Below are 12,851 nucleotides of genomic sequence, written 5' to 3'. Positions count from 1 at the left end.
TACCTGTCATGTCATCAGAGGGGTTATGCTGCAGGGAAATGCTACATAATAATGCCCAAGGCAAACATAAATCCATTGCAGGGTACTGGTACCACTACCCTCCTGCTCCTCGGAGGACAGGATGGAAGGAGGGCTCCAGCATCTTTCAGAACTGCTCTTTATTCAACCCAGAAACCAACATCAGAATCCTAAGTTTTAAAAAATGCACAAAAAGAACGTTTTCTAGCAGTTCCCTAGTTGGCCTAGAGGGTTAAGGCTCTGATGCTGTCACTGCTCTGCCTCAGACTGCTGCTGTGGTGCAAGTTCAAACCCTGACCCACGAACTTTCACATGCCACGGGCATGCCCCGCCCCGCCTGTCAAAAAAAACCCACACACACAAAAGAATATTTCTTCAAGTAAAAAGAGTCAAATGATAAAGTAAACTTGTAATTGAGAGTGAAGGCCCTTGAATGAAGATTTAATTTCGCCCAGAAGATAATGATGAAAACTGAGTTACACTGAAAATGAGTTCGAAAGCAAGGTCAGTATTGACCACAGTGGTTTGTATGGAAACGAGGAACTCAAGAAACACCTGTCAGCTTAAAGGAAAGAGGAGGAAGGAGAAGCTGCCGGTAGGGGCCGGGAGCCGTGGGTCGGTGCCCCCTGTGCTCGTCCTCCGCCTGCCATCCTCAGAGCTGGACTGCCCTGGGCCGGCCGCCAATATTTTATCTTTGCTAAAAGCACCATAAAATGGTGTTCTTCCTTTTTTGGTCTCCACCCTGTTACTTTGGAATTAACTTTTTTGAAGTTTCTAGAAGCAGTGAACAGCTCAAAACCACAATTTCTTTGGCTACCAGGCAGCCAGGCAGTGCTTGGCAACCTACAGCGTTGTTTTTTTTTTTTTTTTCCTTTAATGAGGGGATAGGCAGGACCCAAAACAGTCTGTTTTTTTCTGTGGCATAGTTATAATTATGTCTTACTCCCAATACTTTCCAGGGTTCTTCCACTATCTTCAAAATGTTTAAAGCCACTCTTACAGGTGGGTTTGCAGCCCCTTTAGTCATTTTGCAAGGGGGCTAGAAAGGACAGCATTATAACCACCACTGGAGCAGAATCAGGGCCACCCGTTGTCTAGCACTGCCCAATGGAGCAGGGGAAAGAAGCCTGGAGCAGGAGCTCTACTGGGAGAGACGAGAACATGCTTTTGTAAAACTGGACCTTCGCGGTCTTATGACTCCACAGATCGGGCCAGGCAGACAGTCTCCCCTGATGCCAGGTCACAAGACAGAGCTTCCAGAGCCTCAGGCCCCTCTGTTCCTCCTTTGGTCTTGGCAGGACACAGGGATCCTGGTTCACTCTCTCCTAAGCCACAGGATAATTCCTGGATGGAAAGCTCTGCCCCCGTCCCCCTACCCAGGGACAGTCACAGTCTTATTCTCAGGGCTCCAAAGCATCTCAGGGATCGGATGCTTCCAGCCCTGCCTGTCACCCTCCCCACCCGACAATCCCCTAACTCCGTATTCTTAACCAGATCTGAAATCGGGCGCCTGAAAAGACAGAGCCCATGAGAGGTGCAGAAGAGAGGGTGAAGCACCAACACTGTGACTGACAGAGCCCCTTGGCCTCTTTTTCAATCCATTTCCAAGGCCACCCTTTCAGACAGCCTAGTCATAGCTGTGCCCCTAATGAGCTACATGTAATCCTAAATAAGTCACTTCCCCTTTGTGGGTCACAACTAACAAGAGTTTTGAAATAAAAGGGTGAGGATGGAGGCCTTTCAGTATCCTCCCCAGTCCTGATTCTTTCACAACACCCACCGTACAGTGCTAGCTGGCAACAGCATCCATCCTTGCAGGTGACTGCAAGTGGGATGAATAATTAATGCTGGAGCAGAACAATAAGCTTTTGCACATCTTTCCAAGCATAGTTTCTGAAGTGTCTACCAGTGACTCAGATGAAAGAGCAACCACTTCCCTTACTGACATTACTGATGGTATCGAGAAACCCAAGCCATGAGCCGTGCACTTTCAGGGTAAGATATGAATAGCAGTCTTTACCACCAGCTGTTTAAGCAAGATCCTAGAAAAACGTCAACATGCTTAAAAGAACACACTTTCAGCCTCATTCCTTTCTACTCTTTCCTCTTGTAACAGTGAAAAGTAAGTCCTGGGAGTTCCTGCTGTGGCACAGCAGAAACGAATCCAATTAGTAACCATGAGGTTTCAGGTCCGATCCATGGGTTAAGGTTCCGGCGTTGCCGTGAGCTGTGATGTAGGTCGCAGAAATGGCTCAGATTCCGTGTCGCTGTGGCCGTGGTGTAGGTCAGCAGCTGTAGCTCCGATCTGACCCCTGGCCTGGGAATCTCCATATGCCGCAGGTGTGACCCTAAAAAGAGATGGATGAACAGATTCTGTTAGTAGAGCATCTATTTGAGTTCAGCTTCCAAGATGGCCCAGTTACCCTTACGCAAATCAATCTACGACTAACAGAGGGGGAGTTAAAATTCCTCCTGGCACCCAAAGAGGCTCGGCCTGGTTGGGTACTGACAGTTCAGCATTGACCACTCGTAGGAAATGAAAAATAATACAGTGTGCTGCCTGGAAATGAAGGTCAACCCACTGTCTTTTAGGGTCCTTCACGCCACGTGACCAAGGGTTGTTCGAAGGCGCCCTTCCCTGAATGTGCTATCAGATTTCAGAGGGACAGCCAACTACGAAAACCACTTCGACATTTATGGATAAAATACCCCTGATGCTTCCCAAACCATGTGAACGACAGTCTCAAAGACAGTACCCTCAACGGTTTGCAATAAAAGGACCTCCCAAAATACAGTCTGTACCGGACAGAAGGGTTAGTCAGTCAGATGAGTCAGCTGCTCCATTTCCAGACAGACAGGCTCTATAAAGAATCTCAACCCAGCATCTTAGAGTGACTCAGTGGGACGCTTCGAGATCATCAGGCACAGCCCTTACACTTTCAAAATCCTCACTTTTGAAACTGAAGTTCTCTCAGAAAGAACCTGTCACGGTCAGGCCTTTCCATTCTTCACATGGGTTTCTTTCATCACATCACGACGCCCCGTGATGCCTCGCAGCCTGCCAAGCACCTCTCACGTACAAGTGGTTAGAAAGAGCCCTGAACAACATGGCGCCGTTCGATGGCTGCCTGGGTTTCAGGAGAAAGCGAGACCTTCCATTCTTCCTCGGGAGACACGGACTCATTAGACACATTGGCTTTCGTGGATCTTCTTAAGCCAGGAGGATTTGAAATGTAAAGATGACATTAAAGGGGAAAAAAAAAATCTTTCCTTCAACACTACACTAACTTTGAAGCATTTTCCAGAAGGGTAGTTGAAGAACCAGCTATATTCAAATCAAAGTCCCTTGACTTCATATTTCAAGTGTACAGGCAAAGATTTCAGAACCTAACTTTCGCTGCAACTTCCACAGTTTACAGAAGACGGCAGGCTGTTAAGTTCGAGAAACCGAAGTAGTGCACAGGGTGTAACTCTCCTGCCTTCTCCCCTCCCCCCAAACAAACAAGCTATTTCTATCATTTCCAGATGGTTCTACCATCACGATATAAACTTAAGGAAGGAAAATTCACCAGAAATGATGCTAAAAATAAGAAAGTCTGGACTTTCCTCAAACTTTTAGTGCCTCTTGAAAAACAATTACAGTCAGGCACTGAAAACAAGAGGTTTCTTCCTTTCTGTTATTTTCTGCGTTACTTAATAGCATGTATTTTCCACTAATCAATGCAAATTTTTGCAAATAGAAAGTTGTGAAATGAACTGAAAGAAAAGTAATTCCTCCTGTGTTTGCAGCAACCCTACACGATAACGAACGGCTGGGACACCAAACTATATCAACAGAATGTTACTCTTTTTTTTTTTCTTTTTTTGGTCTTTTTAGGGCACCTGTGGCATATGGAGGTTCCCAAGCTAAGTGTCTAATCAGAGCTGCAGCCACCAGCCTACGCCAGAGCCACAGCAACGCGGGACCCGAGCCTCATCTGCGACCTACACCACAGCTCACGGCAACGCCGGATCCTTAACCCACTGAGCAGGGTCCTCATGGATACTAGTCAGCCTCCACTGAGCCACAACAGGAACTCTCCTTTTTCTCTTTTTAAAGGCAGTGTCATTACAGCAGTGATCACTAAGTTCCTTTAAATTTATTAAACCACGTCTTTGAGAAAAATGTTAAAAGGCAAGAATCCTAAAAGAGTGCATTCTCTTCTTGTCCCTACAGTGCTTTTTATAAATAACCTTCAGTTCCGCCTCAACGCTGCTAACACAGTGCCCATCCCACCCTCGGGTAACCGACACCTCCCCACATCTCCTGGACCTCGCGGTCACTGTCACGGTCCCCACCTTTTCTAATCCAGAACGTACCCCAGTCTCCAGGCTCCTGTACCTAGAACCCATGAGACTTTCGCAAAATGCAAATGAGATCATGTTTCTCCCAGTTTAAAAACTTACATCGTCCACAGACTGAAGAACAGATTCCCAGCCAGGTGGATAAAACCTGACCCGGCCTATGGAGACACGGCCTTGCACCCGCCACCGTCTCCCTAAGGACTGGGATGTTCTCTATTTTCCCTTCTCCTTGTCTGGGTGGTAAGATCCTATCTAATCATTTAAGATGAGGTTAAAGGAGTTCCTGCAGTGGCTCAGTGGTTAACAAACCCGACTAATAACCGTGAGGTTGTGGGTTTGATCCCTGGCCTCACTCAGTGGGTTAAGGATTCGGCGTTACCGTGAGCTGTGGCGTACGTAGGTCGCAGACAAGGCTCGGATCCTGTGTGGCTGTGGCTCTGGTAGAGGCTGGCAGCTGTAGCTCCAATTGGACCCCTAGCCTGGGAGCCTCCATATGCCACAGGTGCGGCCCTAAATAGACAAAAGACCAAAAAAAAAAAAAAAGTAGATTAAAGCTGAATCCTTCAAGTGACCCTTCCCCTTGGGCCCCCGAAGGCTGAGTCTATCAATTACGCTTCTGAGACCCTCTGCCTGCACAGCCGAGACCAGTTTTGTTATATCTACCCTATACGAAACTTTCAATCAGTCTCTCACACTACCTCTCTCTTATCGCTGCACCCTCAGTAGCCCAGCACGGGACCTAGAACACAGAAAGTGCGCGATAAATATCTACTTGGTAAGTGAAGAGACGAGCAAGTAACTGCAGAAAAGGATCGAGTCCAGACGATCAGGAGGGTGAGGGGAGGGATGCTTCTCCCCGCCCCGTCCACCCAAAGCAAGTCTGCCTTCTCGCCGAGCTCCCTTCCTCCCTGCAGCTCACAGAGCCCCGTTTGTCTGCTCCCTTGGCTGCATCACAGCCCCAGTGTGATATGGCGGTCAGCCAGCTCTACGTGTGAAGCGGCTGGAAGGAGGAGGGAAAGGGTGGTGATTTCCCGAGTGTTCCGCCAAGCTCTGTTCCCACATTCCTGAAGGGCGCTTTGGCATTTCCATGATAAGTCACACGGGGTGACCCCTCCCCCTCCTGCCCCAGAAGCTCAGAAACAAAAGATTTTAACAAGAATCCAGAACCAGGAGTTGCCGTCATGGTTAGCGAATCCAGCTAGGAGCCATGAGGTTGCAGGTTCAATCCCTGGCCTCGCTCAGTGGGTTAAGGATCCGGCGTTGCTATGAGCTGTAGTGTAGGTTGCAGACGCGACTCAGATCCCCGAGTTGCTGTGGCTGTGGCGCAGGCTGGCAGCTACAGCTCCGATTAGACCCCTAGCCTGGGAACCTCCATATGCTGCAGGAGTGGCCCTAGAAAAGACAAAAAGACAAAAAAACAAAAACAAAAACAAAAAAATAATCCAGAACCAGGCAAGATGAGGAGGGGTGGACTAGAAACTCTGGTAGGACAGGGGTGAAGAGGGAAAGCCCTGCCTAAAATGGCTTTTCAAAAGATGAAGGACATGGAGTTCCCACTGTGGTGCAACGAGATCAGCGGTGTCTTTGGAGCTCTGAGATGCAGGTTGGATCCTTGGCCCAGCACAGTGAGTTAAGGATCTGAGCTGCGGCTTAGGCTGCAACTGCGGCTCAGATCTGACCTCTGGTCCGAGAACTCCACGTGGCACGGGGTGGCCAAAAATGGAAAAAAAAAAAAAAAGACAAAGGATGTGAAGGGAGTGGCTCCCAGGAGGAGGAGGGGGGCCCGGGGCTGCCGAGAGAGCAAGGTGTTGGGGTCTGGTGAAAAGAGCGACGAAGCCAGGGTCCAGGCCTCAGCCCTGCCTCGAACACTCCTCTTTTCTTAAAAGAGCATTTCTCCAGTGACATCTTACCTTTCAGACAGCTGCCGGATCTGTGGAATGCCCATGTATCTGTGGAAGTGCTCCAGAACATTCATGACGCCCTGAAGAAGATTAGCAACTTCTCCATACTGCCTTCGCCTGGTCATGGCTCTGCAAGGAAACAGGAAGCTGAGTACTTACTCTACAGCACGACCTACTCTGGCTCTAAAGCAGACATCAACTCAATTTGATACGCATTTCCTGAGCAGTGAAGGTATATGGTGCTTGGCACTGGGAGGCAAAAAAATAAGACCTGGTCCAAATCCTTCAGGGGACATCAGTTAGTATGGGAGAGCAACAATTAACACCTAAGCAACACCAAGCAGGCTGAACTTGGTTCTAAACAGAAATCCAAGCGACCTTGGGCTATGGGAGGTACCCAAGGATGGGAGTGATGGCGTCACACTACAGATTACAGATTTGGGATTTGACTTGGGTATAATGGGATTAGCAGACTTTTGATAGACAACAGGGGTATGGATGCTCTTATTCGACAGTTATAGCATTTGAGTAAACCACACATATCTTCCCAGGATACAAGAAAGAGCATTTATATGCACTTCCATGTTAATTCAAATCTGTAGATCTTAAGCCAATGTTTAGCACCTCTGTGTCAGGTATGTTTAGTTTCCCTCCTGCTAAGGTTAATGAAGCTTAAATAAAAGGAAGCTGATAAAATCAAGAGTTACACACAGCAAGGAAGGAACAAACTATTAGATCTAGAGTTTTCATCAGGGTTGAGCTTTTTAATTACATGTATAATTTATGACTTCCCTTACGAGGCATCTAAAAAGACAGGATCAGGAGTTCCTGTTGTGGCACAGTGGTTAACGAATCCGACTAGGAACCATGAGGTTGCGGGTTCGGTCCCTGCCCTTGCTCAGTGGGTTAAGGATCCGGCGTTGCCGTGAGCTGTGGTGTAGGTCGCAGACACGGCTCGGATCCCGCGTTGCTGTGGCTCTGGCATAGGCTGGCGGCTACAGTTCCGATTCGACCACTAGCCTGGGAACCTCCATATGCTGTGGGAGCGGCCCAAAGAAATAGCAAAAAGACAATAAATAAATAAATAAATAAATAAATAAAAAGACAGGATCAAGTTTAAGCCACAGTGTTATGGTGCTACCCCTGCCTGGTCTGCTGGTTTGGGGGAAAACACCGGGCAGTGGAGAAAGGGTCAAGGACACTGGCCTTTCCGTCTCCCGCCAGCCTGCTGACCTCTGACCATGGCTTGAAGAATGGACCCGGGTTTGCTGAAGCTCAAGCACCGTGTGGGAGAGACCAGGAAGGAGTCTGTCCCTGCTCGTTTGCCGTCAGACACTGCATCTACATTTCTGTGAAGGTGCCCTTTCTCTATCCACACATGAGAAGACCCTGGGGTGAGGGTCGGGGGGATCCCAGCCCGAGAGATGCCACGGACGCGAACAGGAAGGTCTGGATCGTGCTGGTCAAGGAGGCCGGGCTGCTTCTCTGTGGTCAGCGACCAGCTCTGTATTTTTAACTCCTCTTGTTCTCATGTGCCATTTCTTAGAATCCCTCTCCAAGCCAAATAGGAAGCTACTGTATTTGAAAAAACATGGGTTTAAAAAAAAAAAATGTGGGTCGAATGCTCAATCAAGGCTCTGTTTCTCTACAGTACCTGCAAGATGGTACCGCTGAGGCCAAGAGCTGGGGTGATGACGGCCCGGCCCCGCTGAGGCAGAGGCTGGGGCGATGACGGCCCGGCCCCAGCCGCCGGGCTCCGAGGCAGAGCTCTACCACCTGCAAATGACCCGTGTTCTAGGAGGCATTCTCTAGGGGCTTTGCAGGTCCCCTTCAGCCTCACCTGGCCCTGGCCTCAGCGTCTCGGGTGTCTGCTACGGCTCGAGGACAGAGGGTACAAGGCCAAAGGGGTGACTACATCCTTGAGGCCGACCTTCGGGGGGTGGGGTAGGGCGCGGAGACACTCCTGGCTGAGAAGGAGATGAACCTACGGCGCCCGTTTCTCTGACACAGTCACCTGCCTGGACCCAAGGGGATGCTGATGCGCTTACTCGAGGGAATCCACGCCGCCTGCCAGCATGTGCAGGTGGTTCAGCGTCGTGATGGAGGTGGTCAGGTGGCGTTTGGCGTGATCCAACTGCTTAATGTCTCGGGTGATTTCTTTCACCTAAATAGGGAGAAACCACAGGAGAAAAAGGAGGAAGAGTAAGAAAGACAGAAACCCATCTGCTACAAGTGGCCTCCCAAGAAAATAACGCAAATGAAGTTAGGACGAAAACACCTCGGGTCCGTCCTTGGAGAAAACACAGGTGTTCTCCCAATACATGACTCAAAATTATTTCCAATCAGCCTGTTTAAATTAAATTTGGCACGTCTTCCGCAGACTTTAGCCTGGATTACTCAACCCTCGGTTGTGAGAATGAAATGAAATTTATGCTCCATCCCAAATGGAGCGACCCAAATAGCAGCTCAGTACGGAGCACAGGTGTCTAGGAGCCCGGCAGGTGTTAGCTCCTCCTGAACAAGATCAGGGAAGGGGGCCTTGGGCACCAGGGCTCCTCGGTTCAGTACAAAAGGGATAACTGAGAGGTCCTCGATCAAGGAACTAGGGTTTGCTGCCCCGTCTCCAGCAAAGAGAGCCTTTCTCTCAAATCTCCAGCGGACTGAAATGTAACCCCTGCAATGTAGGCTTAACACACAATGTTAAGAGAGGAGAGGCACAGGTTCTAGAAGGTATCCATAAAATTCTGATGGTGCTGACCCAGGGGGTTCAAGAGAAAGAAACTCCGTAGCTGTGAATGTAAGTCTATTTCGGTCATTGGAAAAGCACCTTCAGGGCCGAGGTGCTCTCCAGCTTCACCAGCACCTAGGCGGACCCTGCCCCTAAGCGGCCCAAGTCCACGCTGACCATGAGACCTTCTGAGGAGCAACGCAGTTTCCCAGGGTCTCTGACGCCCGGAAGGAAGAGGGGGCCCTGGATACCACGTGCAAGCACTCTGGGCACTGGAAACATAGATCTCCCATTAAAAGTCGTGAGTTAAGGTCACGTGACCTGATTTTTTAGCATTTGATCATCCTGGATGAAGTCATAAAAAGTTCATGACCTGCACAGTTCAGCTTCACACCTACAAACACCTGCAGGCTTGACCTGAATCTTAGCAGACAAAGCCTCTTTCACGGGGACTCGCCCCATGAAGCCTGCTCTCTCTATAACCTCAGGCCACCAAACTGTAAAAATTGTGGGGGCAGGGGTAAGAACCTACCACATTTTTAACTGAATCTGGGGAAAGTTTTGATATAAAAAACTAAATACAGGAGTTTGGCCAACACTGAAGTCATTAATTCCCTTTCCCACCAAAAAAATCCCTGCGCCCCTTCCTGGCTCCTTGGCTGCAGTGCTGACACCGGGGCCTTCAACTACTGTGTTAAAAGTCAGTGTCATCTGTACTCGTCTGCACCTGCACGATCAGTCAGCCACTCAATCCTGAATAGTCCTCCTCTGCCTCATCTCAAGAATCTGTCCCTCTCCGCCCCTCCTTGCTTTGCATGGGGGCTGACTGGTGTTCTACTCCCAGCCCCCCACCCTTCCCCATCATACTGCCCCCGCGTCTCCAGACTCAACTGAACTTCCTGTCGTTCCCCAAACAAAACCTTTAGCGGCAGCTCGTGCACGGGGTACAGTCAGTCACATGAGACCCGTCCGCGAAACAGAACGGGGTAGTTCATTTACCTTGACTGTTACCCCTCGGCAGCCAAACAAGGACAGAACCACACACGGCAGACGGTTCTCGGGCTGAATGACAGCTCTTCCCCTCCCCAACTCCGTGTCCCAGACCAAGCTGCTTAGCTTCGCAGAGACTCAGTTTCCTTGTCAATAAAAAGGGCAATCACAAAAATAATGATGAGGACGCATCTGAGACTGCTGGGAGACCTACGCCAGCTCGTTTGCAAAAAAGAAAGGGCGTGGCGCTCGGCGGAGTGATAGACTCCACAAACAACCGTTCTCTCCACCTGCCTCCCCTTCCCTGTGGCAAAGCCTATCTGGGAAGCCGACTGCTTTCAAATAAAACGTCAGATGGCATGAGGAGCAGTCTACTCAAGCTGTAACTGCATCCGCCCTCGGCTGGAAGAAGACCCACAGTCCAGACTGGCAGATGGGAACCATGAGGATAAGCATGAGCAGGAACTGCTAGCAAAAGTCACCTCTGAGGAGTTCCCGTCACGGCGCAGTGGTTAACAAATCCGACTAGGAACCATGAGGTTGCGGGTTCGATCCCTGCCCTTGCTCAGTGGGTTAAGGATCCGGCGTTGCTGTGAGCTGTGGTGCAGGTCGCAGACGCGGCTTGGATCCCACATTGCTGTGGCTCTGGCGTAGGCTGGCGTCAACAGCTCCGATTCGACTCCTAGCCTGAGAACCTCCATATACCGCGGGAGCAGCCCTAGTAAAGGCAAAAAGACAAAAAAAAAGTCACCTCTGACTGCGTCCCCTGACAACCAGGGGTGGTGCTGAGTGTGGGGCAGCCCTGCAGAAAGGACCCCAAAGCCAAAGCCCTCTCTGAATGACATACGACCTCCTCTCAAAGTCTACTTAATTCTGCCATGAAGAACAAATACCAGGTTTTTGTCTTTTGATGAAAGAATTCTCTTCCTTTGACCCTAGGTTGGCAGTGAAGTCCTAACACTGCCTGCCTGGGAGTCAGAGTGGGAAAAGCTAAAGATTAGGACACGATGACGGAGCCAGTGCCAACCTGCGTGCCAGGCACCATTGCCCGGAATCCCCGCAACCCCATGACATATGCACGACTATCACCCCCACTTCAAAGGGTGGAAGCTGCGGTGGAGCTGGGAAGTCTTTGGTTGAAAGTCCGAGGGGAGTGAGAGGAGGGGCTGGATGGGAAGGCAGGCGGCCTGACTTGAGGCCATGCTGTTCGCTAGTGACATCAAACTGCCCAGCCTGTGCCCCTGCTTCCCGCATTCTGCACTCTGCCCCATCTCGTCAGACGGCCACTGAAGAGAACCGAAGGATCCAAGGGAGCATGACCTCAGATTTGATCTCGCATGGATTATAATGAAATGTAGACAGAGAAGCCAATGAGGGTTGGGAGTTTTTGTAACCGGAACAACTGGGAGATGGATGACATTAACAATGGCTTTCATTTGGGAGTTCCCTTGTGGCCCAGTGGGTTAAGGATCTGGCATTGCCGTGAGCTGTGGTGTCAGTCGCAGACACAGCTCAGAGCCCACGTTGCTGTGGTTGTGGCGTAAGCCAGCAGCTACAGCTCCGATTTGACCCCTCGCCTGGAACCTCCATATGCCATGGGTGTGGCCCTAAAAACAAAAAATAAATAAAGCAAAAAATAAAAAATAAAAAAAGGCTTTCATTCATCAAGCTACTAACACCAGCTCAATACTAAGCTCAGTGTTTTTTATACATTTAATTCTTATAACATCCCTTTGAGGTAGTTATTATTCTAATTTACAGTGGAAGGAACAGGAATTCAGGGATATTATGTGATGTCATCAGATCAGGGTCCAGGTGCTGGCACCTCACAGAGCCTCCCAGGGGCAGAAGCACGTGATGCTGGCCCTGAGGGCAGCAGGGGCCTCTGAGCATGTCACCAGAGGGCTCTGTGCAGAAAGAGAGCTTCCTGGAGTTCCCGTCGTGGCGCAGTGGTTAACAAATTCGACTAGAAACCATGAGGTTGCGGGTTCGGTCCCTGCCCTTGCTCAGTGGGTTAACGATCTGGCGTTGCCGTGAGCTGTGGTGTAGGTCGCAGACGCGGCTCAGATCCCGCGTTGCTGTGGCTCTGGCGTAGGCCGGTGGCTACAGCTCCGATTCGACCCCTAGCCTGGGAACCTCCATATGCTGAGGGAGTGGCCCAAAGAAATAGCAAAAAGACAAAAAACAAAAAACAAAAAACAAAAAAAAAGAAAGAGAGCTTCCTCAAAGCCATCAGCATGTACCACGGGCAGCATGTAGCCCACCTCCCCGATGGGATCCAGTTTCAAGTGATACCAAGTTACATACATTTTAACTGAGAAATACGTGATGTGAACAAATGCTAAAGGAGTTCCCGTCGTGGCGCAGTGGTTAACGAATCCGACTAGGAACCATGAGGTTGCAGGTTCAATCCCTGCCCTTGCTCAGTGGGTTAAGCATCCGGCGTTGCCGTGAGCTGTGGTGTAGGTTGCAGACAAGGCCTGGATCCAGCGCTGCTGTGGCCATGGGGTGGGCTGGCGGCTACAGCTCTAACTCGACCCCTAGCCTGGGAACCTCCCTATGCCACAGGGAGGTTCACTGGCCTACGCCCTAAAAAAAAAAAAACAAAAGTGATGCTAGAGAAAGGAATCCAAAAGGACTAGGAGACTATTTGGGGGAAAGGGGAGGAAGTGAACTCCCCCTCTTTAAAAACAGGGCTGCAGACGGAGGGCAGCAGGAGGGGTGAGTCACTGAGTGTCAGGCAGCTCCCCGAGCGGATGTGGATGGGGAACGCGCTCACAGGGCCGGCCCAGGAGATGTGGGCGCCGCCGTTGGCAGCAAGGGGAAGAACAAGCCCAGTAACTGGTATGACTGGACCAGAAGCCAATTTC

At 50.1% G+C, this 12,851-nt stretch overlaps 1 protein-coding gene across 1 annotated transcript in view; it reads right to left on the bottom strand.

Moving 5' to 3' along the window:
• The window catches only part of VPS53 (VPS53 subunit of GARP complex), a 147,577-nt gene that overhangs the window by 93,708 nt on the left and 41,018 nt on the right, over nt 1–12,851 (bottom strand). Inside the window, exons 6-7 of the mRNA XM_047758333.1 lie at nt 8,312–8,427; nt 6,273–6,392 (exon numbers count right to left, since the gene is read on the bottom strand). Of these exons, the coding sequence (XP_047614289.1) occupies nt 6,273–6,392; nt 8,312–8,427 (236 nt within the window). The remainder of the gene's footprint in view (nt 1–6,272; nt 6,393–8,311; nt 8,428–12,851) is intronic.

This window comes from Phacochoerus africanus, chromosome 14 (genome assembly GCF_016906955.1).
Source record: "Phacochoerus africanus isolate WHEZ1 chromosome 14, ROS_Pafr_v1, whole genome shotgun sequence".
Lineage (NCBI taxonomy): Eukaryota > Metazoa > Chordata > Mammalia > Artiodactyla > Suidae > Phacochoerus > Phacochoerus africanus.
This window is presented reverse-complemented; position numbering and strand designations above follow the sequence as displayed.